This window comes from Mustela putorius, unplaced genomic scaffold, assembly GCF_011764305.1.
Source record: "Mustela putorius furo isolate JIRA1106 unplaced genomic scaffold, ASM1176430v1.1 tig00000596_pilon_pilon_pilon, whole genome shotgun sequence".
Taxonomy (NCBI): Eukaryota; Metazoa; Chordata; class Mammalia; order Carnivora; family Mustelidae; genus Mustela; species Mustela putorius.
Window position 1 is genome coordinate 16,565,690 of NW_025421428.1, and position 27,955 is coordinate 16,593,644.

At 57.0% G+C, this 27,955-nt stretch overlaps 1 protein-coding gene across 8 annotated transcripts in view; it reads left to right on the plus strand.

The window, feature by feature from the left end:
• Nucleotides 1-27,955, plus strand: part of EHMT1 (euchromatic histone lysine methyltransferase 1) — a 136,601-nt gene that overhangs the window by 99,817 nt on the left and 8,829 nt on the right. For 7 of the 8 annotated variants that reach the window (XM_045082814.1, XM_045082815.1, XM_045082817.1 and 4 more), the window contains 15 exons: nucleotides 1,352-1,495; nucleotides 2,752-2,978; nucleotides 3,697-3,870; nucleotides 5,065-5,147; nucleotides 6,203-6,309; nucleotides 10,856-10,978; nucleotides 15,231-15,332; nucleotides 17,169-17,273; nucleotides 22,328-22,482; nucleotides 23,349-23,516; nucleotides 23,681-23,825; nucleotides 24,414-24,491; nucleotides 25,383-25,498; nucleotides 26,684-26,770; nucleotides 27,215-27,293. In XM_045082814.1, the coding sequence (XP_044938749.1) occupies nucleotides 1,352-1,495; nucleotides 2,752-2,978; nucleotides 3,697-3,870; nucleotides 5,065-5,147; nucleotides 6,203-6,309; nucleotides 10,856-10,978; nucleotides 15,231-15,332; nucleotides 17,169-17,273; nucleotides 22,328-22,482; nucleotides 23,349-23,516; nucleotides 23,681-23,825; nucleotides 24,414-24,491; nucleotides 25,383-25,498; nucleotides 26,684-26,770; nucleotides 27,215-27,293 (1,893 nt within the window). The other variant, XM_045082820.1, reaches the window with a different exon arrangement.

Here is a 27,955-nt window from a genome sequence, read left to right on the forward strand (position 1 = left end):
CCCGTTTAGTTCCACTCCTTTCTCACACCTGCTGTTTGCACTGTCTGTGTTGGTTACAGCCGTGTTTGTGGTTTCCTAACACACTGTGGAAATGCTCCCAGCTGAGCCAGGGGTGTGCTTGGATTACGTTTCTCCTAAACAACTCTTTACTTTCCTGAGTGGATGATTATCATTTTTCATTTTCTGTGTTCCTCTTACAAGTTCGGTCGCAGATCGATGGGATTGCACGTTTCCGTAGGCATTTGCAGCACATCAGGTCTGTCTGGGTTGTCACTTTCTCGTCTTGGTGGTGCAGAGCCCTCAGGAGCCCCTCACAGAAGGTGTCTGGGAGGTGAATGGCTGAGACTTGGGATTCTGGAGAAGAGTTAGCCCCAGCCGAGCCCGGTGTCGGAATCCCGTCTCCTTCGCACTCAAGACCGCTCTTCGTCCTGCCGCGCCGTGCCGGCTGCCGGCTGGGAGCTCGCTGGTACCCGGGCAGCCGCCTCCCACACAAGCGGGGATGGCCATGCCTCCAGTTCGTGTGCACTTGCTTCTCTCCATTTTACTTTTCTTCTAGGTTCCCTGGATGGAGCCTCCAGTTTTCTTCTCCATTTTCCAAACTTTTGTCCGTTTGCTTCCCTTTCAGATAATTCCCTTCCTTCCAGCACATCCGTAGAAACTTCCCTTTCCTGCACCTTTGTTCCAGCTCCCGAGAGCTCCTTTTTGTTCTGCGAGCATGTCTTCGTTTAGTCTCCCGTGCCAGTCTGAGAGTGGCCGCTGACCGGGGCGCCGGTGACCGTGTCTGCACACTGTCCACCCTGGCTTGTGCTCCTTGGGTGGCTTCTGATTTCCCTTAGTTGCTTTAGTCTCTGCTTTGTCTCTGCTTCTCCCGCCGGAGCAGACGTCTGTCAGGGATGGTGGGTCTGGGCCTTGCTGTTGGCTGCCTCTGTGTCACTCGGTGCGGTGGGGGGCCCAGTTGGCGGAGCAGTTGCAGGGCAGGGCTGACCAGTAGCCCTTTGTCTGGTGCTTTGCTCTGGCTGCCCTGACCACTGCTGGGGCTCTGTGCATTCACAGTGAGGTTCCACTGCTGGGCCACGGCACCCCTCCCCTCCGGCCTGGTGTGTGTCCGTTCGGCTCACCTGGGACGTTTTCTTCAGTTCGCCGAGCTGAGCGCCTGCTCCTCTGACACTGTGTATGTGGCCGCCTGTCAGGCTGACTGTTGTGTTGGGCAGACTCGAGAGGATGGAGCCCTTCCTTTCCTCCGCATTCCACCCCCCACCCCGACACGGGGCCCTCGGAGTCTGCCCTGGACTCGCATCCGCGGGGCCCTCCCTGACGGGCTGCCGCTGACCCTGGTCTCATGTGATTGCAGCTGGGCCGGTGCACCAACAGCGTGGTCAAGCATGAGCTAATGCGCCCGTCCAGCAGAGCGCCGCTCCTGGTGCTGTGCGAGGACCACCGGGGCCGGATGGTGAAGCACCAGTGCTGTCCCGGGTGTGGCTACTTCTGCACAGCGGTAAGTGCCCGGCTCTCCGTGCGTCCCCGGCGGGGTGGGCTCATGCTGGTACTTGGTGCCTCCCTCCGCTGGCCGTCAGGGCGGACGCCTCCCGGCAGCCCCCGAGTCCGGAGGCCCCTCCCATAACGCCCGGGTTTTGCTGTGGGTGAGCCAGCAGGCTCCCCGGGAGAGCTAGGACAGGGCAGGCCGTGCCCTTGGTCCCTTGCTCCTACTCACTGCGTCTGAGCACGTGGCGGCCTGGCTCCTGGGGAGGGCCTGCCTGGCTCGCCTTCTGCTTTGCCTTCATCTCTTGGTTTTAGGGTCTTCTCTGTGAGTAACTTCATTCCACATATCCCAGTGCCTGCGGTGCCCATAAGAACAGGGGGCCCTGTGGTTCGCTCGGCCTACAGCTGAGCGACTGCTGGGGCCAGGAGCTTCTCTGCAGTGGCTGCTCTTGGGATTTGGCACCCGTGCGCCCTTCCTTGTCTGCCATCCCCTCGTTGCTTAAGCTGGAAGGGAGGGAGGCGGTTTCTCTGTCCCGTTCACCCTTCGCTCCCAGCAGGAGCACACCGCTCCCCTGCTTCTCGTCCTGCTGGGGCTTTACCTCCTTGGTGCTACCGAGAGTCCTTTTCTGAGGCCGACGGGTTTGCCCGAAGTGCCCTTGGTGATGCTGGGTAATGTCTGCGGAGCACAGCTGATCCTCGCTCCTTCCTGGATTGTCCTCTGGGGTCCTTCTTGGGACCGGGTCCTCTGTGCAGTCTCTTCTCAGGTTAGAACAGTCGGAGAGCAGGGCCTTGGGCTCCCGGCACATGGGGGGCAGTCAGGTGGGTTCTCCTCTTTCATGCTCTCTCTTTAGAGCAGGGGTGGGGTCAGGTGGGGGCCGTCTGGGCGGCTCCATCGGTTAAGTCTCTGCCACTTGGCTTCAGCTCCGGTCGTGATCTCAGGGTTGTGGGATCGAACCCTAGTCAGGCTCCGTGCTCGGAGTGGAGTCTGCTTGAGACGCTCCCTCTCTCTGCCCCTCTTGCTCTTGCTGTGTTACTCTCTGTCTCTCAAATAAATCTTCCCAAAACACCAAAAAGAAAACAAAGCAGGTGTCTGTGTGGACACACCGCAGATGTAGACCATGGGTTCCCTCTGTACTGGCGGGACTGGGAGCCCCCACTGTCCAGCGGGCCTGTGGCACGCACGCCGCACTCAGAGGCAGGTTCTGCACACTGTGTGCTTTCACGCACACTAACCCTGACGGTAAGCGAGGACTTCTCCTCCCCTGTGTTCAGGGCAACTTTATGGAGTGTCAGCCCGAGAGCAGCATCTCTCACCGCTTTCACAAAGACTGTGCCTCTCGCGTCAACAATGCCAGCTACTGTCCCCACTGTGGGGAGGAGATCTCCAAGGCCAAAGAGGTGACCATCGCAAAAGCCGACACGACTTCCACCGTGATGCCGGCCCCTGGGCAGGACAAGAGCTCCCTGGTGGAGGGCAGGGCCGACACGACCACGGGCAGGTAGGCGCCCGGCGCAGCTCGGTCTGCTCCCCGGAGCCCTCTGTGTCTTCAAGTGCTGACCCCTGCGTGTGTGTGCACACGGCCTCTGCCCCGCGGGAGTGCGTCTGTGCGTCTGTCGCAGGCGAGCGCGGTACTAGCCCTTCTGGCGCAGGCCGTTATGGTCTGAAGGCCGGCTAAATGGAAACGGAGTTTTGTGAGGGGAAGGGCTCCTGTTGGGAACGTACGACATAGTAGATACTACGCTGATACCGCGAAGAGTAGTAGCTCGTGGAGGGCCGTGTAAAAGAGCCTCGAGCTGTGGACGTAGCAAACCGAGCACCGGGAGGAGGCCGGTTTCATCTTGCTGTTCTGTACTAACGCTGCTAGTCTGTATGAACGTAACCCACCGCAGTCAGGTTTCTGGGCGGGTTTCCTCCCACTGGGGAGAGCGTGGGTTTGGTAGCGCCAGCTGGGAAGCGCATTCAGAAAAGCAAACTTGGACATGGTCCTGGAAACCCTGGAAAACTTGCCCTTTTGCTTGAATGTCACTTTTCCTGGGAGTTTGCCCTGAACTGGACTCTGATCCAAGGACTGAACAGAGAATGAGTCTGGAGCTGTTTTCACGCTCAGCTAGAAGGGTCTGAGTGAATCATGTTCTGTGTTTTCATTGATTTTCACGAGAAGGCGAGTTTTTCACATATCTGCATTTCAGCCTGTCATTTCTTTCCCTGCCCTGAAGCACTGCGGGACCACTGCTCTCGGAGGACGGCAAGCCGCAGAGCACAGCGCCCCAGGCGGCCGAGGGCTTCGACCCCACCGGGCCTGCCGGGCTGGTGAAGCCGGCCCCTGGCCTTTCCCAGGGACCAGGGAAGGAGACCTTGGAAAGTGCTCTGATCGCTCTGGATTCAGAAAAGTAAGAACCAGTCTGCTTTTTCAGACGTGGCTCTGGGCCTGAGCCACTGACCTCTGCCCATCTAGACAGTCCTTCCCGCAGGTTTCTCTTCCCTCCTTGTCAGCGGTGGGGCCGTTGGAGCCCGTGTGTTCAGACCCCCGCCTCCAGTGCTTCCTCTGCCCCCACAGTTGCACTTCCCAAGGGTCTGCACCCTGTATGCCACCTCCTAAGGGCACCGGGTTCCCTCACGGGGTTGTGGGCATTCCCGAGGGGGGTCACTGTAGCATTCTTTAGCTTTTCAGTTAGTGGTGTTTGTCAGGACAATTTACGTATTTTTATACTCTTTGAAGAAATTATTGCCAACTGTCCATTATACTAAGAGCAGAAGGTAACTTCTGCCAAGTCCTTAGTGAGGACAGTCCCGTCGTCCTCTTACAGACATCTCCCCAGGGTGGTGGTGACCCCTGCTGGCGTTGACCTCAGGACATGAGAGCAAATGCTTCTTGGCTGATTCCTCGTCTGTGAAATAAAGGGTTGGCTCACACGGCTTTGAGGCTCACCTGCCCGTGCCCAGGCAGTGCTGCCCTTCAGGGGGGCCCTATGACCAGTGAGCCAGGCAGGGTTCCTCCCCCAAGGAAGCCCAGCGGTCTAGTTCCCCAGGGCCTCAGGCCAGGCCCCGTGTCCTTCCTCGGGGCAGCGTGCCGCCCTGCGGGAAGGGGCACGTGTCCGCGTGCTCTTGACCGGGGGAGCTCAGGGTCAGGAGTCACTGCCCAGTCCCCGTAGCTCTCGCTCCATCAGTCTCCAGCCTTCTCTGTGGCCCTGATGTTACCGTGGCTGTTGCGTCCCCCCACCCTGCTCACCAGGCCCAGACCGCACACTACTGGAGGGGGCAGGCTGGGCCCCGCCACCTCAGGGCCTCCCTTGACCCCGCGCTGCAAAGCGATGGTTCGCTCTGTTGTCACAGTTCATAGAAGCCTCAGGAGCCATTCTCCTGTTGTGGATGAAGAAGGTAGTTGCTCGTTTTTGTTATTTTTTCCTGTGAGATGCCTGAGCCTGGTGAGTTTCCTGCCCTTGACCCTGAGGCATCAGCAGGTAGACCCTCTCCAGGCCGTCCTGTCCTGCAACGTCCTTCTGTGTGTCTGCGTGTGCGGTGGCAGGGGGACCGGGAGCCCGAGTGGGGCTGCGGCGGTCCTAGCCATCCCGCTCTCTCCACAGACCCAAGAAGCTCCGTTTCCACCCGAAGCAGCTGTATTTCTCCGCCAGGCAAGGGGAGCTGCAGAAGGTGCTGCTCATGCTGGGTAAGTGGCCTGTCCCTGCGGCCCTGGAGCGCACAGTCGCTTGTTAGCTTTTCCGAGGTGGGATCATTGGTTTTCTTCATCCGTGTCTCATTTCTCTGAGCTGAGCCCAGCAGCATTCACCCTGTGTGATATTCGTATCCTGGTGCTCGTAGTGACAGAAATACTTTCTAGGAATTTCTCATTTTCAAAGGAGAATTAGGTGTGTGATTAAATTAAGAGAAGGCGTAGATCAGGAAGAAGGAAGAGGAGTGAGCTGGGGCGGACCACGAGCTGGCGGCAGGGAGGCAGGAGCCGGCCGTGGGCAGAGCAGGATGCATCACACGGACGTCCGCACGTGCGTCTTCGGGGTGATGCACTGGCTGGTGCTTTCAGACCGTTCCCAGCTCTACTCTGGCCAAGGAAGGCCAGTGATTTGATTCTGAGCTCTCAGCTCAAGGCTTTGTTATTCTGGGTTCAAGAGTGATTAAAAAATCTCTTTATTTGACAGTCAAAGAAGAAACTCAATGATTTGTTCTAAAAATCTAAGTCATTTAATGTTGACTGAAATGGCGGTTTTGGTCATTTCCCCTAGGCTTGGTGGGGTGCTGCGGTTGCCCGCCTGCTCTGTCGCTGGTCTGTTAGCTGATTGTCTGCCGCAGGCCTGCTGGGCTCGTGCGCACCAAGCCATGTGTGTTTAAGGCTGCCCAGTGGGCCTGTTGTCCTTGGGCTTAGCAGGTGCACCCAGTCTGGGAGGAAGGCCGAGAGCAGGAGTGCTTGAGAATACAGAAGGAACCCCAGAGAAATTCTGGGAGCCTTGAGTTAGACAAGGTCAGTGAGGGGAGGGATTTATATTGTTAGGTCGCTGCCGGCAGCAGGCCCACATGTGGAGTCTGGTGTGGAACGGGCATACTTCCTTTTGAGTCTTCCCAGTGTGTTTGGACCTAGACACGGGGTGGTGGGTGATGCTGGTTCTCGGCGGCCGCCCACATGGGCCTTTACCGGCCTTTGTGATCACCCTAGAGTGGGGGAACCAGAGGCTGCTTCTGAAATAATCGATGAACCCCGTTTGTTGGCAGTGGATGGGATCGACCCCAACTTCAAGATGGAGCACCAGAACAAGCGTTCCCCATTGCACGCCGCCGCGGAGGCCGGCCACGTGGATATCTGCCACATGCTGATTCAGGTCGGATGGCGCAGCCCTCTGCCGAGCCCCCCACCACTCGCTCTTGTCTTTGTCCAGTAAAGTCACACGACTTGCGGTCCTGAGAGCGCACAGGTCACACGGCCCTTCTGGCTCCCACGGACAACCAGCGTTTCTGTCCCCCCAGTCCCGGCACGTCCTGGCCCTGCTCTCAGCCCTACGGCGGCTTCTCTGGCTCTTTCTAGATTCGTTGTTGTTCCGTTCTACGTGCAGTTTGTAATACCAATTACTGACTTGAGAGCGTGGAAAGGCTTGGCCCTGGCGTACTCACGCCACCCGCTCCCCAGTCTCCTCCTTTGCCTCTGTCCCAGTGTTGCCGAGATCAGCGGGCACAGATGCCGAGATCACCCTTGTGTTGGGTGGTCCCGTCGCTACTTTCCGGACTGGCCGCGGCGCCGGCAACAGCGATAATTGTCGTGTGCTTCTGTTGCCTCTTGGCCTCCTGCTGGTTCGTTCCTAACCCTCTGAACAGACTGCATCCTGTCTCGTGTCACCTGGAAGCACCGTTGCTTGGTCCTATGTCCTCTTTCTCTGGGCCACGCCTTCCCTGACCCTGGCTCTGCGTTGGGTCCCCTGTGTGCTTGAGACCAATTTTTGGCCTGGCCCTGTATCTCCGGGTGCTTCAGGAAATCTCTGATCCACTGGTCTGAGATCTCCCTGCGATGCAGTGGTCTTTTGACTCCTTTGGGGCATTTGCTGTGTCCATTCCTGTCCCTTGTCCTGGGGTTTCTGGATGCCACCTTCCCGTCTGCCCTCTGAGCCCTGTTTACGTGACTGGCCTTACGGACCCGTTCTCTGGACTTTGTTTCCCACTTGCTTGCTAGGCCATGTTCTTGACTCGCCCTTCAGCTCCTCTGCGGATTCTCATCTGTGTCATCACGTCTTGAAACCCAGTGCCCTTTTCTTGCTCCTTTTTCGTATCTCTGTTCTTCCCTGTTCCGTGGAAGATAGTACAGTACTTCTGAGGTTTTATGCTGCTCTGTTCATTTTAGTCTTTCTTTTTAAAGGCTTTCCTCAAATGCCTGATGATCTGTCTTTTTTCACATCTAAAGCACTAAAATGCAGGCGGCGGGTCCCTGCCTCGTCACTGTCGGGCACCCTGCAGACATTGCCGGCTGGAGAGGGTGCGTGAGTGTGGATGGTCTCCTGCGTGTGCGTCTGTGGCAGCTGGAGGTGCTGGGGTCGCTCCCCAGCCTCACCTGTGTGGCTGTCCCCACTCGCCTGGAGCATTTTCGCATTGTTCTCACCGGTGCTGATGGATGTGGTGGTTGTGGGCGGAGCAGGACACGATCGCGCTGATGGTCGCGCGTGTGTCTTACCACAGACCCACTTGTGAGTGTGGACCTCTAGCACCCTCTCATGCCGTAGAGCTGCTGTTTGGGTGTATCTTGTTAAGCAGCATGTTGCTGGAAGGTTCAAAAGCTCAGTGTGATAATCTTGGTATTTTAATCGGAACTTTTAATTTAGTTAGTATTTATTGTAATCCTCAGTGTTTAAATATATATTTGTTGTTTCATATTGTTCTGGTTCTTGGTCTTTTCGAACAAATATATATTTCTTTAATCTCCTTTTGTTGCCTTCTTTTGGGTTGAATTCGCTTCAATCCTTCACCTCCTTTCTCTCCACTCACTCTTCTTTCTGGCCTCCAGAGGTCACTCTGTGCTCTTGCGTGCAGGCCTCCTGTCTTCCAACGGGCAGGACTGGGGGTGGGGGGGGGGCGGAGGACCAGGGGAGGAGAGATGGCCTTGCCCTGTGCGGCGAGCTTGAGCTACTTCCATGGGGAGGCCCCTGGAGGCCTCCGGTACAAGTCCAAGAGAAGCCTGGCCGGGCTCGGCTGCCGGGCAGCCAAGAGGGCTGCTCATAGTGGTCATGCAGGGATGGGTTCTTGGCCATGACCGTGATGGGTGGCTGATCTGGCAGAGAATGGCAGCTGGCAGTGACCATGGGTGCTGGTGCTCTGAGGGGAGAAGGCTGGGGGTCAGCACTCCAGTGGGACGCTGTCTTGTCCCCGCTGCGAGGAGTTGGCAGAGGTGTGGATGTGGTCTATGCTTTTTCGAGGGTTGCCTAGAGGCCCAGTGCTGTGTGGGACCTGTGGCAGGACGGGGCCGGGACAGGGACAGGGTCGCCCTGGTGGTCCTGTGTGCCGTGCAGAGTTGGGTGAGGGGCTGCCCAGGCTCCTCCTCGTCTCAGAGACCAACGTGGGGTCTTCTTGGGAGATGTTTCCCTGGATTTGGGATTCGGGATTGCTGGTTGTTTTCTCTCACTTTGAGGAATGACTCCACGGTCTTCCGGCCTCTGTGCTTTCTTTGCGAAGTTAGCCGTCACTGCTTTGAGGGGACCTGTCTTCTTTGGCGCCCTCCCCCACCTTTTTTACCGTTAAAACGTGTGTGTGTGTGCACGTAAGATGCATATGGAATAGTCCTTAAGATGTAGACGTCCTGTTGATAAACAGTCCTGAAGAGGACCAGGTCAGGACACAGCCCTGCACACCCCCTGGAGGGATGGCTCTCCGGGCCCTCGCTCTGACAGCCCTGCTCTCTGCGTCTCTCTGGCTTGATCACCTTTTCGCTTACCTGTGTCTGCCACGCCGCTTTATGCTCCTCGAGGCACACGGTGGGAATTCTACTGTGTCTTCCTTTTAGCCTAGGAGCAGAAAGCCTGCTTGTGCCTGTGAGGACAAGGGGCCAGGTGTCTGTGCTCTGGTCCGGCCCTGCCCGTCCTGTGCTCGTGGGAGGCCCTGTCCTGGCAAAGTGTCTCTCACCCCACACCATGCACTGGGCAGGCTCTGGCTCTGACCCCATCCCTGGTCCCACAGTGGCCCTGAATCTGCCGACTGGGGTCGCTAGCCTCCGCTCTTCTGGGTGCCTGTGCTCTCGGGGTTTGAGGAATGTTCCTTCACAGCCAGGAGCGCCTGTGAAGAGCGGTTCTGAGATCTCTCCCTCCTGTTCAGCTTTTGGCCCGAGGCCTCACTGCAAACAGCTCTTGTTCCGTTTGGACCCCAGGGCGCTGCAGTGTGGCGTGCGCTGCCGCACCTGGCCGTCTGGGTTTGAATGACGGAAGGACACGGAAGGAGGTGTGTGCTCCTTAAGACCCGCTCCCTGTTCTCACCGTCTCTCTGGGGGGAAGCCTGTCATCGCATGGGCGCCTCGTGGTTTCACTCACTCTCCTGTCTTCTCCCTCCGTCTTGAGCTTCTCATGGAGTCTTTGGCTTTGTTTCTCAGTCATCCTTACCTTTTTCTGGTGATGATCACTTTCTTCTGGGCAAGCTTTTGGGGCTTTAGTTCTGGGTTGTCTCTTTGACCCCGTGAGGGCCTTTGTCATGTGTTGCCCCTGATTTCAGATGGGCACACAGAGAATTGGTCGGTGGGTCCTCAGACCTTACCCCCACATCTCGGCCTGGTCTGACCCTGGTGTAACCCAAGTTCAGGGGCCTGGCCCTCTGACCCCTGACGTTCTGTTAGTGCCTAGTCTCCAGCTCTGTCTGTGGCCCCAGCCCTATTCTGCCTTCTGGAATTCACCAGAAGTCTCCTTCAGAGTTCCTGAAACCACCTCAGTCCCCTGCTTTCCTTAAGTTCACCGCTCTGGATCTATTTAAGAAGTTTGTTTGTTTGTTTGTTTGTTTCTTAAAGTTGTTAACTCATTTTGTTACTTTTGATTTTAATTACAAACAGTAAAAGCAATATTATTCTCAGCCTTTTCCCAGTAAACATTTATTTTATGAACTAAATACTAGGTTTTGGCACCTCAGTTTAAGAAAGCAGGCAGTTTTACCCCCATGGGGAAAAGGTTTTAATTGTGAGACACCCAGTTTGCTTATGGCACACAACACATTTTAAAGTTGGACCTTCTTAAGTTCCAGACAGGCTGAAATCTATGTATATTTGCTGGACCGTTAACTTCTCAAGCACATATTCTGTTGGAAGTGTTAGAGATTGCTTCAAAATACTTAGTATTGGAAATCAGCTTTTATTCTGCTTATTTTGGGAGGCATTAAAACAGCCAGAGAAAGAGGTCAGTGAGTCAGGTTGTCCTGTGGTCTCTGTAGGCCCGGTCACTGCCGGCGACCAGCCCGGACCTGCTGAGCAGCCCCCACATCCCTCCTTTGCCTGCTTGCTTTTATTTTCTTCTTTAAAGATTTTAGTTACTTTGGACTGAGCGCACGCGTGTTCGTGCCAGTCGGGAGAGGGGCAGAGGGAGCAGCAGAACCCTCTGAACAGGGAGCCCGATGGGGGACTCTGGCCCCCCAGGTGCCCCCCCTTTCCTTCTTCAGAAGGTCATGACTTTCTAAAGGTATTGTCACTGATGTGCTGTAAACATTTTCAGTTAAGAAAATGTCCTTGAACTGAGGGTTTGATGGTAATAAAATAATCACGTTTTTGAATTTGGTTCTAAAGACTCAGTTGCAGTGAGTAGAAATGATTTGAGCGGAGCTCACGAGGTCTTTCCGCTTGCACCCTGAAGTGTCCGGGTGCCCGGTTGGGGCGGCCCTGGGGGCTCTGGATGCACCTGAACTGTCTGGTTTCACTAGGCGGGCGCGAATATTGACACCTGCTCGGAGGACCAGAGAACCCCGTTGATGGAGGCCGCGGAAAACAACCATTTAGACGCAGTGAAGTACCTCATCAAGGCCGGGGCCCTCGTGGATCCTAAGGTACGCACCCCCTTACGCGTGGAGGTCCCTCAGCAGGAGGGGCGGGCAGCTTCCTTGTGACGTCTTCAGGGATTGGCAGCACCCAGCATTTGCCTACTTGTCTGGAAGTAGTTAGCAGTTCACCTGGCTTGGTTCCCAGTGTGTCTGAGAACACGCTGCACACTGGCTCTGCCATGCACAGGTCTCTAGCTTCCTTCCGTTCGTACACTTTCCCTCTTCTGATTCCACTTGGAGCAATTAGCAGCCCCCGCAAAAGCATCCAGATCAGGAAAGAAGTAAAATGATCTCTGTTCATTAATGGTATGGTTTTTATATGTTGACAAATGCTGAAGATTTCCCATAAAAAACAGAACTAATAGATGCGTGTAGAAAAGTTATAAGATACAAACTCAGTGTATCTTTGTACACTGGAGGTGAGCTATCCAAAGGGGAAATTAAGAATTCTGTTTATAATAGTATCAAAAACAGTAAAACATAAGGAATAAACGTAACCAAGGAGACAGAGACTTGCTCACCGAAAGCCACAAAACGTCGCTGAAAGAGACGAAAGAAGAGAGTGCGTGGAAACACGTCCCGCGCTCACGGGCTGGAAGACCGAATGTCGCCAAAGTGTCCGCGCACCGGGGGCAAACCATGGAGTCCGCACGACCCCTGTCGGAGTCCCAGTGCCGTTTTTTAGAGATGGAGAAAAACCGGTCGTGAAATCCCTGCAGATCTCAGGGACCCTGAGCACTCAGAACCAGCCTGCAGAGGTACGGAGCCCGAGGCCTCCCGCTTCCTGACTCCGGACCTGCCACGGCGCTTGCAGTCAGCACAGTGCGGCGCTGGCCTGGAGACGGACGCGCGGAGCGCGGAGAGCAGGGCCCAGAAACGAGCTCACAGCGATGGAAACTAGTTCCTGGCAGGTGCCAGCTTCACTCGGTGGGAGGAAGGGGCAGTCTTTTTAATAGTTGGTGCCGGGAAAGTGGGATCTTCACGTGTGGAAGAATGCAGCTGGGCTCTTCTGTGCTCTGCATTTAGTTACTCAAAATGGATCAAAGACCTAAACTTAACAGCTAGAACCGTAGGTCGCTTAGAGGAGCAGATAGATGTTCATGCCGCTCATTGGGTCTGACAGTGGCGTCTTGGATATAACACCAATAGCACAGATAATAAAAAAGATAGATTTATAATATTTATATTAGAAACTTATAAAAGAAATAAAATAGATAAACAATCAAAAATAAAACTTTCTGTGTCAGAGGACACTAAGAGTGTGAAGAGAGAACCCACGGAATGGGAGAAAGAGTAATGGGGAAATCCTATCCAGAATATATAAAGAACTCCTACGACTCAATAACCAAAGTCCAGCCCAATTCTAAAGTGGGCAGAGAAGGTTTGTAAATGGCCAAGTAGCACATGAAAAGATGCTCAGTATCACCAGTCCTCAGGGAAATGCAAATCCAAACCACAGGGAGACGTCCCCTGGTTCCCTTGGGGCAGCAGTTACCTAAAACCGGGAAGTGCGTGCTGGCGGACGTAGAGAAACTGGAGGCCGTGTGCACTGCTGCTGGGAATGTGAAATGCAGCTTCTGTGGAGAACGGTTTGGTGGTTCGTCAGAGAGGTGCAGGCGGGACTGCTGTGTGGTCCGGCCCTTCCAGTCGTGGGCATTTGCCGGGAGAAACAAGGCAGGGCACGACTGGGTGTCTGCGCTCCCGTGTTCTCAGCGGCCTCGTCCGCAAAGTGAGGTGGCGGCGGCCCCACCGTCCACCACAGAGGGACGGGTTAGCGGAAGGTGGCCTGTGCGTGTCACGGGTGCCGCCCAGCCCTAAAGGAGAAGGAAGCCCCAGGACCGGGGAAGGCTGAGGCGAGCCTGTCCCAGAGGGACGCACCCTGTGGGATCGGCGCGTGTGAGGACCCCGAGTCGTCCAGTTGAGAGACTGGGAGTGGGTTGAATAAAGGTCACGGGGGCCGGGCGAGGCAGCCTCCTTGCCCAGTGGGGTTCTGTAGGGTCCGCAGTGAGGGCTGCAGGACAGCGAGGGATCCCTGCCACCAAACTACACTTAAAAACGACGGAAATGGCAAAATCTTTTATCTTGTACATAGGTACATATGTAACTACAGTGAAAACGTAAAAATGATCTTGTAGTTTTCACATGAATACGCATTTTTCCAGCCAAAGACTTATACTGTTCATAGTAATTTATCAGCTGCTTTTTTTCCACGAGATTATCAGTGTTTTTCTATTAAATACTGTTTGATAACATTATTTGAGGTGGCTGCGTTGTATTTCATGATGCAGTGGTGTCACTTTTAGTCAGATTTGCTTATCGCTTAGTTTTTATTTTTTTAAGACTTTATTCATTTATTTGACACAGAGAGATACAGCAAGAGGGAAGACAGACAGGGGAAGTAGGAGAGGGAGAAGCCGGCTTCCCACCGAGCAGGGAGCCTGACGTGGATCCCAGGACTCTGCGGTCATGACCTGAGCCAAAAGCAGACGCTCAACCAACTGAGCCACCTAGGCACCCGTTTTCAATTTTTAAAAAGATCTGTTTATTTTCAGAGAGCGTGTGAGCATGAGACCAGGGGGAGGGGCAGAGGGAGAGAATCTTTTAAGCAGGCTCCCCGCTGAGCAGAGAGCCCTACTCGGGGCTCCATCCCAATGACCCTGAGATCGTGACCTGAGCCAAAACCAAGAGTCGGACGCTTAGCTGACTGAGCCACTCTGGTGCCCTGTGTTTTCAGTCACTGTACACACAGTGCTCCAGTTAGCATTTGTTTAGCCAAATTTTTGCATGTTTGATTTATTTAGGACATATTTCTGGGTGTGGAATTATTAGATTGAAATGCTGAGGTGTGTGTGTTTTTTTTAATATTTTATTTATTTGACAGAGACAGTGAGAGAGGGAACACAGGGGGAGTGGGAGAGGGAGAAGCAGGCTTCCTATTGAGTGGGGAGCCCGACTCGGGGCTCGATCCCAGGACCCTGGGTCGCTGCCACTGGGTGGAGGGCCCCTGCCCCCAGGAGAAGATAGCCCTATTCAGATCTGGGTCGTGTCAACAGGGGAAAGTTTTGTGATACTCAGTACAAGGACAGACAGCTGAGAAACTTGAAAATAAGGCAGGCCTTTGCACCAACAACCATACGTTTTTTATTTCTCATGCAACTAAAATTTTAAATGCCAGTAATGTGGGGTTTGACTGGGTGGGTTTTCTTGAGAAAAGCAGGTTACTGACTAATGTCAGGATCGGTAAGAAATACATTTATCCGTGTGTGTGTGAAAATCTCAGATTGTTCCTCAGAGGGTCAGAAACGGAAGAGAAGAACCGAGGAAGCGCGGTCTGTACAGACAGGAGCAGGGGGAGGCAGAGAGAGACGCTGGAAGGAGGAAACGGCCGCGTGCGCGGGTCTCGGACTCACAGCCAGGAAGAGTCCGTGTGTGCAGGGCCCAAGCTCTCTGGTTGGCTCTGAGCCTGGCTGTGCAAACCGGGATGCAGATGGTGCCCTGGCCCTCCCAGGACCCCCAAGGCTCTCCTGGAGCTTCCTGGATCTGACCTCCACAGTGGAGGGTCGCCTTTGTTTCGGTTTGAGATGCCGCAGTTAATGGGACCTAGTTAGCGCACTTGAAGCAGAGCTGAAAGCTAATGGGGACATGGGCCTGCAGCTGCAGGAGGCCCCTCGGACGTGTGTGGGCCCGCAGGGCAAGTGTGCCCCCGTCTGGGCCCCTGCTCTTCTCTGCCATTTATTATTTTTAATTCGGCGGCGCATAGACCGTGATGATGGCGTTACTAGCACTAGTCTAATGTGCAATGGTGGCCGTTATCTCACGGAGGCCCCAGTGGGCATGGGGCCCGACTGTCACGTGAGGAGTGCAGGTGCCTGGCACAGGCCTGGGGGTTGTGTTGGAATACAGGCCATGGTGCGGCACGTGGCCATGTTGAGAAGCCCGGGGTGTGCCTGACCCTGACTGGACCGTGGGAGAAAGGAAGGGATGGGCACGTCACATGGTGTCCCTGCAGGTGTGTCTTACAAGGTAAAGAGGCCTTGCCCCATTGGTGTCCAGAGCTTGGAGTCTGGAGCCCGATGGACGGGGCTTGGACCCCAGCTGTGCGACCTCAGAAAACAACTCCGCCTTTCTCTGCCTGGGCTCCTTGCCATTCTAGAAGGTGCCTCCCTAGTGTGGGGAGCTGAAGGTCACTGTGGTGCTGCGCTCGGCCATGCCAGAGGTCGTGGGCTTTCTCTGGGTCTCAGTGGTGCTTGTGTTGCAGGACGCAGAGGGCTCCACTTGTCTGCACCTTGCTGCCAAGAAAGGTCACTACGATGTGGTTCAGTATCTGCTTTCGAACGGACAGATGGACGTCAACTGTCAGGTAACGCTGCCCCCTACACTGGCGGACCCTCCACCTGGCCGCCTGGTCAGTGACCCCGTTCTCCGTCGTAGCGGGGGTGGCCCCTCCCCGTTCTCTGCAGCCCCCTTGGCCTGGACTCGCCCTCACGGCCGCCTCCCCTGCCTGACCACTGGCTATTCTGAACGCTCACCACCGGCTCAGCTGCCCGGCTGGAGACTTCTCCAGCAGCATCTCCCCGGGCTGACCTGCCAGGCACCCTCCCTCCGTAGCCGTCTTTCCTCCCAGCGGCGGTCAGGGTTCCACGGCAGGGTCTTCATGCACACGGGGCCCCGGCACGAGGAGGTCGCCTGCGCATCTAGTGAGTGGCTCAGAAGAGCAGGCGAGAGCCTTTCCCTCCCACTTGCTGAGACCCAGACCGCTCCTTCCCCTGTGACTCGGCCCTGGAGAGGCCATCTGGGCTCACAGGCCCTGTCCCGTCTTTCAGTCCCGCCCCTGCCTCCAACCCAGCGCCAACAAGCCGCCCGACAGAGACCCTCCCCAGTGGCCCAGACAGAGCCCCTGCCCCGTGCCGCCCGGCAGAGACCCTCCCCAGTGGCCCAGACAGAGCCCCTGCCCCGTGCCGCCCGACAGAGACCCTCCCCGGTGGTCCAGACAGAGCCCCTGCCCCGTGCCGCCCGACAGAGACCCTCCCCGGTGGCCCAGACAGAGCCCCTCCCCCGTGCCGCCCGACAGAGCCCCTCCCCGGTGGCCGGCCCGGACAGAGCCCCTCCCCCGTGCCGCCCGACAGAGCCCCTCCCCGGTGGCCCGGACAGAGCCCCTCCCCCGTGCCGCCCGACAGAGCCCCTCCCCGGTGGCCCGGACAGAGCCCCTCCCCCGTGCCGCCCCACAGAGCCCCTCCCCAGTGGCCCGGACAGAGCCCCTCCCCCGTGCTCTCAGGCTCACGGGCCGGCCCCTCCCGATTCTTCTTCTGTCTCCCTCTTAGTTCGGTTTTATATGTTCCTGGGCCGGGTTCCCTGTGGTGTGCTTGTCCCCTGTTGTTGCGCCCCCAGGGCCCAGGTGGTGCCCTTAGCCAGCCTGCAGGGATGGCCTCACTGTAGTCATGGGGGCCGCATGTCTCCCAGAGGTGGCCGCCGGTGGGGGGGCAGGAAGTCGTTGGGGACGTGTTGGGGAGGGTTGCGCTTTCTGCCACCAGACCATGAGTTGGCAACGTGATACTCATTTCCCGGAGACTTGCCTTTTTCTGGTTTAAATAAAACTACCCACCACCACTGAGTAAGGAGACAGGCCTGGGTTGCGGATGGTAGAAAGCCAGCTCGTCCGAACCATGACAGACCCTAATATGGGGTCAGCCTGGGCAGGCTTTCTGCTTCCTGCCCTTCAGGAAGAAGTGGGAAGTGAGCACAGCCTCCGTCAGTCTCTGGGCTTGGATGTCTGGCCGTCTGCAGTGTTGGCAGCTGGTCATACTTCATGCTCGGGGTCTGTCTGGGTCACAGGGGCCGGTGCGTCCTACCAGCCAGACTGCTGCTCTGGATGGGATGGTCTGGTCAGCATTCTTGGTCCTTACGTGGTCCAAGTAGGCGTCCTAGTGGGGACTGCCCAGCAGGCTGCAAAGGGACGAGGGCACCTGGCGGATCTGTCCGTCCTCTCAGAGCCGAGGTTCCAGCTGCTTCCTGCGCTCACTGAGGCACTGGGGGCTGCACCCTAAACCTTGGTCTCCTCATCCACAGAATGGGGACTTGGACGGTCTCCTGTCTTTTGTAGTCATCTTACAGGTCCTGAGTGAGACCGCTTCATGTTACTTGCCTGCAGAGCTATAATGGATTGTGTGTGTGTGTGTGGTGTGTTTTTTGGAATTAGGATGACGGCGGCTGGACACCCATGATTTGGGCCACGGAGTATAAGCATGTGGAGCTCGTGAAGCTGCTACTCTCCAAGGGTTCTGACATCAACATCCGGGATAACGTGAGTCTCTGGCTGTCACTGGCTCTGAGCTCCCCCAGGGAAGCAGACCCTGGAGGAGGGTGGAGGGACCAGGGTGCACAGCGCGGGCAGCTGCAGCTTCTCGTTCTTGGAAGCCTGACTGCAGCTCTGCCCTCTTTCATGCTTTCCGCGGCCCCTGTGGACCCGCTCTGGCTTCCTGGGGTGGTTTTGTGGGTTAACCAGTTGCTGTGTGTAGACTGAGGGGCAGAGGTTCCTGAGACCTGCTCCGTGGATAGTACCTGCCTTTGGAGAGGTGAACCTGGACTGATTGTATCCTTGACTGCCACGTCTGTGGTTAGGGCCCGGGAGCCCAGGGCGCACCCCATACCTGGGCAGTAGCAGTGTGAACACTGTCTTGGGAGGAAAGAAAGGGAGCCGCCGTGTGCCCAGACCGTGAGAGCTAAGGTGCTTGTGTGGATGGGTAGTTTTATGGGGCAGATTGTTTTCAGAAAACAGGGTTTGGGGGCCAAGGTCAGAATATTTGCCAGTTCCCCTGGGAGTAATCTTCCAGCCTGTGTATCAGACAGCAGGTGGTTGTAGTTCATTATTTTATTATTTTTTAAAAGATTTTATTTATTCCAGAGAAAAAGGGAGATAGTGACAAATCATGAGTGAGTAGGGAGCTGAGGGAGAAGCAGGCTCCCTGCCGAGGAGGGAGCCTGATGCGGGGCTCCATCCCTGCACCCTGAGACCATGACCTGAGCCGAAGGCAGACGCATAACTGACTGAAACACCCAGGACGCCCCTCTAGTTAATATAAAAGGGCGTTTCTTGGAAGGTCTTCAGGGACCCGCTCGGGAACAAGGCAGAGGGGTCCCAGGGCGGATGGACACAGTGTGCCCTGCAGAGCTGTGTCAGCTGCTACAGAGAGTCCCCCAAAGCCGTAAATGCAAAATGTAGCACAGACTCATTAAACTGATAATGAAATAAGAAAGCAACTTACGGTGAGACGTGATTTTTGCAAGCATGCCATTCAGTACGGCGCCAGTCACGTGGAGCCCGGGCGTCCAAGGTAGGGAGCCAGGTGGTGAGCGGGACAGGCTCACCAGATCCTCGCTTGAAGAAGGTGGGGCAGTAGCGAACACCACCGGATCACTCACTATGGCTGCTCGGCTCTGGGACCCGGCCCCGAGTCTGCGAGCCAGTCCTGCTGGCCTGAAACCTGGAGTAGCAGCACAGAAGCCGGCATCTGGGCCTGCAGCTTGTGGCTTAGCCGTGGGGTGTTTCTGTTTGTGTCCTTAGAGCTGGTGTCAGTGCAGTGGTGCTGCCTGTAGGGACCCAGGGGCTGGGAGACCCAGGGCAGCTCTGGGTGAGGGGAGAGGTAAGGGCTATGATGAAGTCCAGTATGGCTGCCGTAGGGGCCCGTTGTTCTCTGTCCTGCAGACACTTCATGACACATACCGCGCGGTCTCCTTCGAGCGTGGCCGTGGCCGTGTGGCAGGCAGGATGTCAAGAGTGTGTGGGTGCAGAGCGGCCCCCGGCCTCATAGGGCCTGTGGGTGTCAGTGCCTGTGCTGCTGGTGGCCCTCGAGAAGCAGGATGGACCAAGCTGTGTGGGTGCTGTTCCTGTGACAAACAGCCGTGGTTTTTTGCCCTAACAGTTCTAGTGATGTGTCCGTGGTGTACCATGTAAGGTGTTAGCCCCAAAAGCCATTGCCACAGCCAGGACAGTGCATGACTCTCCCAGAAGCTTCTTCTTGCCCCTGCTGCTCCGCTTTCCAGAGCCGGATCCCTGCATGGGGCCGGTGCCCAGGCAGCGTCAGTCAGCTGGGCTCAGCGTGCCGGCTCGTGGGTCCTTCACCTGGCCGCGGACGCTGGGTTTTCTGGGCTCCAGCTCTCACACACACAGGGCTGTGGACATGCGGGCACGTGTCTTTGCGTGGCCCCTGCCATCATTTCTCTCCCATAAAGCCTGGGTCGCCTGTTGACGGAGGCTGCCCGGCCCCCGCAGTGGCTGTGCCCGAGAGCGGGCTCTGCAAGCTGCTGCTTCGCGTTCTCCCGGGCACTTTCTGGGCTTTGTGGGTGTCCTCTTGCCGGCGGGGGCGGGCGGGTCTTGTTTTCTAGTTCTTCCGTTGTAAGAGTTGCTGTATATTCTGCGTGTACACTGGACAAGCCTGATGTCCGGTGTCTTGCTTGCAAGTCCACTGTCAGATGTTTTACACACCCTGGCACCTGTTTCTGAGAAGCAGATGCTTTTTAATTTTTATAAAGTCCAGTCTATTCATATTTCCTATTTATGGATCTTGTGTTTGTTGTCTCCTTAAGAAATCATTGCCTGACCCAAGATCCCCAAGACTTTCCTTCATGTTTTCGTGTAGCGGTTTGTTCTGCACGAGGGTGTCCAGCTGCCCCGGTGGCATTTTTTGGGGAGGCTGTCCCTTCTCCATGGGGTTGGCTTTGCCCCTCTGTCCACACGTGTGTGTCTCCATCCCGGGGCCCTGTCTTCTGTGCTGTTGGCCTCCATGTGTCTGTCTTACACCAGCACTGTGGTTTCTCAATTAAGAGAAAATGCTGTGTTACACGCACAGAGGGCTGTCCCGTTTCTCCCAGCTGTTGGTTTTGGACATTGTAGGTCACCAGGATATACCCTTACTTTGTTTCAGCCATCAGCTATTTTTTGGAAACACTGTAATCTCCAAGGACCAGTGCCTGAGGCCACCACTTCCTTTACTGCTGAGGTCCTTGATTCCAGGGTCCTTTGTCTTCTGCATGTCTGACTTCGTTTCTTGGGATCTGCGGCGTGAGGTTGCCCCTGATTCTCTTCTCCTTTCGCTCAAGTATTTTTTCACTCTGGATCGCAGTTTGCTGATTCTGCTGCAGTGTCGCTGTGTTTTCAAGCTTAGTCCTCTTTTCTTCAGAGCCTGTTGCGCTGTTACTCTCATCGAGTGTGTTTCCGGCGGACATCGTGCGAGTCGGCTCCCAGAGTTTTGTTTGTGACCTTGGGTTGCAGGCCACGCTCGGTCAGTCTTTCCTTGCTGGGGTCTCTGTAGTCCTGGGAAGGAGCTGAGCCTTGTCCCGGCTGCAGCAAAGTTACCTGGAAGTAGTGTACTCTGGGTTTTGCTTTCTAGGTTTGTTATATTCCAGCAGGCCTCAGCCTTGTGCTGGTTGTCTCTCTTGCGCGGTTACTGGTGCTGAGCACTCTGCCTCAGTTTTGGGGGTATGTCCTCCTGGAGACCCAAGGTGAGAATGTCCGGATCTCCAGAGGCCTCTTTCCCAGCCCCATGTTCTGCTGCCTCAGCCCTGGCTGCCTTGGCCACCGGCCCTCAGTTCCTGTCTCAGGGTTTCTCCTGGTCCCCTCCCTGCCCTGAGGCCTGGATCTCAGGACTGTGCCCAGACGGACCCAGGCTCCCTTGTGTATTTCCTCTCTCAGGGGTACAGTATTTCATCGTCTGATGTCCAGTGTCTTGAAAACCAGTATTTCACACATTGTGACTGTTTGGCTCTTTGAGGCAGGAGGGTCAATCCCAGGTGGTCCCCCTGGCCCAGTCCCTGCCAGAACCAAAGTGCCATCCATCACTTCATGTGCGTGGGTCAGGCTGTAACAGAGCAGGCAGATCCGAGCTAGTCTGGGACTGTACCTCCCTGGGCTCCTCTGAGCCCAGATGCACAGGCAGTCTCCACCTGTAATTCTGGTCATAAAATCACAAAGGAATGAGAAAAAAGGCCTGTAAGGAAACCACGTTTTGTTCTGGAGCTTGCTCAGGTCTAGACAGTGGAAAGATGGTATCTCGAACAAGTCCAGGACAGGAAGCCCCAGGCAAATCCAGGCTTTTCAGAGAACACTAAGGCTGACCGAGGAGCCTTCAGTGAAGCCTATGCCTGGGGCGAGCTTTGTCTCCTGGCAGAGGGGGCCACTCAGCTTGACTCGTCCCTTTCCTCAAGTCCGTTGAGCCAGAAGCATCGGGTGCACTCCGAGTGGGGGACTGGGAGGCAGATCCCCCGAGAACTGGAGCACTCCGGGAGGTTCGCTGGGCGGGAGGCACGCAGGCACGAGGCGTGCAGGGTCAGTAGCCGGCGCTTCGGTCTCCTGGGGGCTGGCGGGCGGGGCGGGGCTGCTGTGCGTGCGTGGGCTGCCGTGCGTGCGTGGGGCTGCCGTGCCGCCAGCCCCCTGGGGTGGCACCAGGGAGGACAGCCGGGCTTGACTCAGGTGGTGGCTCCTGCGAGATCGTGGGGGCTCTTGAGGCATCTGCCAGAAGAGCAGACAGTGCTTTCAGGACAGTCAGTGCTGATGCTGGCTGTGAGGGGTTGAGCCCTGAGACTAGTCAGAGGAAGAAAAGGACTAAAACATTCACTGCCTTGTGTTCCAGGGGAAGGCAGGAACCAACTAAAGGTTTGGTAAAGGAAGGGCTGAGTGAGTCACAGCCGTGAGCGCGGCCTGCACGTGGCCAGAGCTGTGGGTGTGCCCGCCCTGCAGGGAGCACAGAGCCGGCAGCCTAGTGTGCGTGCCGGGGGGTGTCGAAGCAGCTTTCCCATTTGTCCCCAGTGTGGTCGCTTAGCTGTTGTGTCCCTTGTAATCTGCGCTGATTTCCCACCTGGCAAAGCTGCGTGTTGCTCTGTATGCGTCCATATTCCTCATCTCTCACGTGAGCTTTAAATTTCCTTAATCTTCTGCACGTTTGTTTTCAAAGTGACAGTGTGATCCACAAACTTACTGTGATCATTCTAAGTCCTGTATAGCTTGTATACGGCACAAATGGTGTGTTCCTAATCTTTGATTTAAAATTTTTATTTTACAGAGGTTCTTACGAAGTAAGATTTTAATGCAGTCAGATTTGCCCACTTTTTATCTTTGTCACATCTTACACAAGTAGGGTCCTGTCCTGCAATTGTACTTTTTTTCCAAAGTGAATATGATTTTACTCCCAGATGTCGTCGTGTTTAGGTTGGTCTAATTCCAGGTGATTTTGCATTCTGTTTTCAAGATATTCAGTACTGTACTTACATTACTTTTATAACATGAGCGAAACACAGGACGCGTGCTCAGCATTCACTGGGTCTTTGCTGTCTCTCGGTGCGCTGCGCTGTCTGTCCGTGCAGGAGGAGAACATTTGCCTGCACTGGGCTGCGTTCTCAGGCTGCGTGGACATAGCTGAGATCCTGCTGGCTGCCAGATGTGACCTCCATGCCGTGAACGTCCACGGGGACTCGCCCCTGCACATTGCTGCCAGAGAGGACCGCTATGCCTGTGTCCTGTGAGTGGCCCTGCTGCCCGCAGCCCCTGCACACCTCCCAGGCACCCCGGGTGCTCCAAGGGAAGCGCTTTCCCTGAGCAGGTGGCGACCCATGTGAGGTCAGCATGGCTCTTTCTGGTTCAGGGAGGATCGAAGACTTAGATGAGTCTCACCCAGCACCCCTCGTCAGAGGGGAGGGGGCAGGCCCCCTGAGGAGGGTTGGAGGTGTTGGTGCTCCCCACTCTGCACTCAGAGCCCCTTCCTGTGTCGCATATGTGTGTGGGTGCCACTCGGGTTCTGGGAGTTGTCGTTGCTGTGCCCTCCATGAAACCTCAAGACCCCATCCTGCCTGGTCGCATGACCTCAGGTCCCCCCCCCCCCCCCCCCCCCCCGCTCATCTGGAAATGCGGGGATGCCCCGTCGTGGGGATCACGCCTACTCAGACTGGGACCTTGGGGGAGGCCCAGCTGAGCGGGCTGTGGCGGGGCAGCTCACAGGATACCACGCTGCCACCCTCCGTCCGGTGCTGACTCCCCTGCAGGGCGCGGACGGTGTTCGTGGCGTGGTTCACCCGCCTCTCGCTGGCCCTGTTCCTCCTTGAGCAGCGGGCCTTCGAGTGGAAAGGCCAGATACCCCGCCGGACCATCCCTAGCCCTTTACACACGCTTCCTGACAAGGAAACTGAGGTGACCTTTGACCTTAAATGTGGGAAAGAAGTAATGTATATTCCTGGTGAGTCAGGGCAGAACTTTTTGGAAGCACTGGTCAGCAAGCTTATTATCAAGGTGGATGATGCGTTCCCTTTACTTTTACCTTCTAAAGTCATAAATCTCGTGTCTTTTAAATGAAGGTCTGAATGTTTTGTTGGCTTACATTTTTCCTTTTAGCCTCTTTCTTTCTCGGGATTCAGATGTCACCTTGAAGAACAAGGAGGGAGAGACGCCCCTACAGTGTGCAAGCCTCCATTCCCAGGTGTGGGACGCGCTGCACACGAGCCGGGCGCTTCGAGACGCAGCCCCCGACAGGCCTGCGCCGACGGAGAGGACGGTGAGCAGGTGAGACCGCCGCTCTCTGGCCAGGGCTGACGGATGGGGCTCGAAGAGGGGAAGCCTCAGCTCCTGGCCCAGCTGAGGCCCTCCCCCGGGTCTGAGTCCAAGGTGCCTGGCCCGGGGCTTGGCGGCGGCCCTGTTGGGGTAACGTCGCCCCTTTCCGGTGGCAGAGACATTGCTCGAGGCTATGAGCGCATCCCCATCCCGTGTGTCAACGCTGTGGACAGCGAGCCGTGCCCCAGCAACTACAAATACGTTTCTCAGAACTGCGTGACGTCTCCCATGAACATTGACAGGAACATCACCCACCTGCAGGTCAGTGATGGGGGCATGGTGGCAGGCCTCTGGGGCCTGGGTCCACAGGCATTTCCCTCACGGTGATTGCCTTCCACTAAAGAGTCTGAAGGCAGATAAAGATCCTTCCTGAAAGCAGATCCGGTGCCTCGTTTTGGGGTCCCAGCCCCTAGAGCAGTGCCTGGCGTCCCCCGGTGAGTCATGTTTTGGGGGTGCCACCACTGTCCCTGCTTCCGAGCTCCTCTTGCCTTGAAGCTGGACCTGTGCCCTCAGGGCAGGGTTGTGGCCCTTTCCCATGGAGTGGCGGGCCTTAAGCACCGGCCTCGGGATTTCTGCCTCTTAGCCCTACATCGCTGACCGTCCTGCCTCCTCCCTTCCTTTGGGTTCCTCGTCCAGAGCCCCTCATGTGGTCTCTCTGTGTCTAAGCGGCTGGGTGTCCTCTCCTGCCCATGTGCCCTCTTCCTTGGGCTGCATGCCCCTTGGTGTCCTTGAGAATGGAGAGGTTCGAGCCAGTCTCCTTTCTTCCATGCGGGCCTGGCCTTCTGCGAGCGCGCGTCAGGATGGCGAGGCGTGGCCGAGAGTGGCCCCTAACGCGCCGTCTCCCCACAGTACTGCGTGTGCATCGACGACTGCTCCTCCAGCAACTGCATGTGCGGCCAGCTCAGCATGCGCTGCTGGTATGACAAGGTGAGTCTGCGGCCGCGGCCCACATCTCCCACAGGCCCCCACGGAGCCCGGCTGGCCTGGGAAGGAGGGCCGCGGGGAGCCAGCCTCCGTGACAGCTGTCGGTGAGCCCAGCCCAGTGCCATTGGGGATACAAGGAGACGGCTCCGGAGGCCGGCGTCCAGTAGAAGATGCTTAAATGCCCTTAGTATCGGGAGTTCAGAGGTTGTCCGGGGGACCGGAGCCAGGGTGTCCCGGGGTGGGGATAAGAGCACAGCAGAGTCACCTTGGGAGCACGGGGCGTGGCATGGGGGCTGTTCCTGCCTGCTGAGCAGGGGGTGACGGCATGCGCCCCGGAGGAGTGTGCTCTGTGAGGCACTGCTGTGCCGAGGGTGCGTGAGAGCGAGCATTCCAAGGGTCTCCCTGTTCAGAGCAGCCTCTAAAGCCACGGGGACTCCGACTCAGCCATGAGGCCCTCGTGTGTTGGCCAGTGGCTTTGCTGTGTCCAGGTGTAGGACAGGAAAGCAGGTGGCCCGGTCGCTGCCAGAGCTGTGGGCCTGCCGGCTGCACGGAGAGACTCCAGCGTGGCAGTGGACGTGGGCTGGGGGCTGATGACCCCATGAAGGAAGTGGAGGGGCCTGTGGGCTGCTGGCCTTGGCGATGCTGAGTGCGTTCCAGGAAGGAGGAGGGAGGTGGACTGGGGGGGGCGGAGACCAGACACCTGTGTACGCTCCCGGTTAATGCTTCCTGTCCAGACAACGGATGTGGAACATGACCCTGGTGCCCCTAGCGTGAAGTCGGACCAGAAACTATCGTTTTAATACCTGTGTTTTAGTTTGTAAAACTGTGTTGGTTTAAGTGTATTTAGCGCGAGTGGCGAGCCACGCTCAGTCCCGACTGCACGTCTGTCCCCAGGACGGCCGGCTCCTGCCCGAGTTCAACATGGCGGAACCGCCCTTGATCTTTGAATGCAACCATGCCTGTTCCTGCTGGAGGAGCTGTCGGAACCGCGTCGTGCAGAACGGCCTCCGGTGAGCACGAGCCCCTGCGGCCCCTGCCTGAGTGCAGGGCTCTAAGCCCTTCAGTGCTGGGTGATGCCAAGGGTGTCTATTTTCAAGGTTTGGGAACAGTTGCAGATTTCTTGCAGAGTTTGCTGTATTTTACAGGGGTTTCATACAGACAAGGCTGGGATATGTTGCCACGTGCGTGTGTGCTCACGGTGGAGACACAAGGATGTTATCTTGTGTGAGCCCTTTGTCCCCGGCTGGTGGGACAAGCTGGCACAGATGACACAAGTCCTGCTTCTGAGCACTGGGGGGTTGGTGAGGCCTGAGGGACAAGGCTGTCCCATGCAATGAGCTCCATGAAGGACCGGAAACGGGCTCTTTCCGAGCATTGCCTTTGCCTCAGGTAGCAGGTGCACAGCGACTGTGGGAAGACTCAGACCACTTCTGAAACATTCTGTGTTGAGTGAGCATCTCAGCAACATCAGAGTGAGCGTGCTCTGGTGGACAGCATTTCAGACCACATGGATGCCCTGTTCTTAAGTCACTTGGGGCTCTTGGCCCCGTGAGGTCTGGGCAGCACCCCTTTCACGGGCCGTGCTCAGACACCTTCCTACGGCGTCCCCTGTCCCTGAGCTTTTCCTCTTGTGCACGAGCTTGAGAATTGGAAGAACTCTCTGGCCGTCAGAGGCATGAGGGCAAATTCACGCGCAGCATCGGTCTGGTTTGTCGGCACCGCAGGGTTTCTCTGCGCACCAGCGGTCAGAGAGTGCCTCTGACCGGCCCACACATCCCCGTTTCCCTGTTGGCTCCACATCCTCTGTGGGGAGGACACACGTGTCCGGCTCCCCCAGGGCCCCTGGACACACAAAAGGGCAGGTGGGTCCCCATGGCTCTGAGCTTGGGAGAGCCCCCCACCTACCCTGAGGGGCTAGCAGTGTCTGCCCCTCTGCTCTTCACTGCAGCCCGGGGGCTCGGCCAGACCTGTCCCCGTGTTACAGATGAAGACACAGGCATTGGGACCGAATTCCAAGGCAGTCTCCCGTTCCCTGAAGATGTGCTGTGGGCTTCCGTGCACGGGAAGCTCCAAGGAGCTCTCGCGATGGGAAGGCTGTGTCTCACGCTCTGTTTGCTGCTGTGGCTGGTGGTGTGGTCCACACTTGAGTCAACCACTGAGGAGCTTGGTGCTAAGTGGCTGACCCTGTTTTCCAGGGCCCGGCTGCAGCTCTACCGGACACAGAACATGGGCTGGGGCGTGCGGTCCCTGCAGGACATCCCCCTGGGCACCTTCGTTTGCGAGTAAGTGAGTGCATGCCTAGGTCACTCCAGGGCTGCCGGCTGCCCTGTCGTTTTGGGGACAGCCCAGCAGTGTGGGTTGAGGGGCTGCTAGGGCCCTGGCCATGCCTAGGACTCGTGGATGCCCCTGAAAACCAAGTTCCTGTTGTCTCCAACCCTCACCTACCTCCCTGGCTTTCCACCTGCACTTGGCCTCTCACCAGGTCGTGGCTGTTTTAAGGTGGTACTGTTCAGTGGCTTTCAGGGAGTGTCATTGTGGATCCTTGGTCCCAGAAGTTTTCTGTGTCGTCCTCCTCTGGGACCTAAAGTTAAACCCCAGCTCGGTCACAGGCGTGTTCTCCAGAACATTTGGCCACATGTCGGGGCCGGGGATGGGCCTGCACCCTGGCTCGTGGTCAGGGGCGAGGGTCCTGCTGTCTGCTCTCAGCTGCGCCCTGCCTCCCACAGGTACGTTGGGGAGCTCATCTCTGACTCGGAAGCTGACGTTCGGGAGGAAGACTCTTACCTCTTTGATCTTGACAACAAGGTAACGCGTTTGGAGGGGTTGGGGTGTAGAGAGCTGGTTGCGGCCATGCGGCGTGGGAGCCGTAAGGAGGCTTGCCCACAGCGGCCCCGTGTCCTCGCTGCCCGCCCCGGCATGCTGGTGCGCTCAGGGCTCGCAGGGTGCCTGCAGTTGGGCCCCCGACCCCGGAGGTCCCTAGGCTTGTGCCGTGAGGAGCCTGCTTCCCTGAGGACGTGAAGCCTGGACGCAGCCCACCAGTCCTCTGAAGCCCTGCTGCTCACCAGGGGTTAGAGTCCATGGCTGGCAGAGGGCAGAGGGCTGTGTGTGCACGGCAGCAAACAAATGGGAGCAAGCCTCGTGTGAGGGACAAGGGTCTCACGTGTGTCCTAGCTGCCCTCCTGGTTGGGGGGGTAGTAGGTCGGCCCTGGTCTGCACCCGAGGACCCGGGTTTCTGGGGACGTTTGGAGGCCACCTCAGGCCGTCCTCACCCCACTCTCATGCCTGTCCTGCTCTTAGTCCATGACTTGCCTGTTCAAGAACTTCCAGGAACATGGTCAAGGTGCAGGTGGGGACCCAGGGCTCTCCTGTAGCCACAGCTGCCGAAGCCTGGAGTAGCTGCCCTTCCCGCCATGCCCTCCCCCCCCTGCAGTCAGCTCTCAGAAAGCCTCCTCCCGGGGGGAGAGACC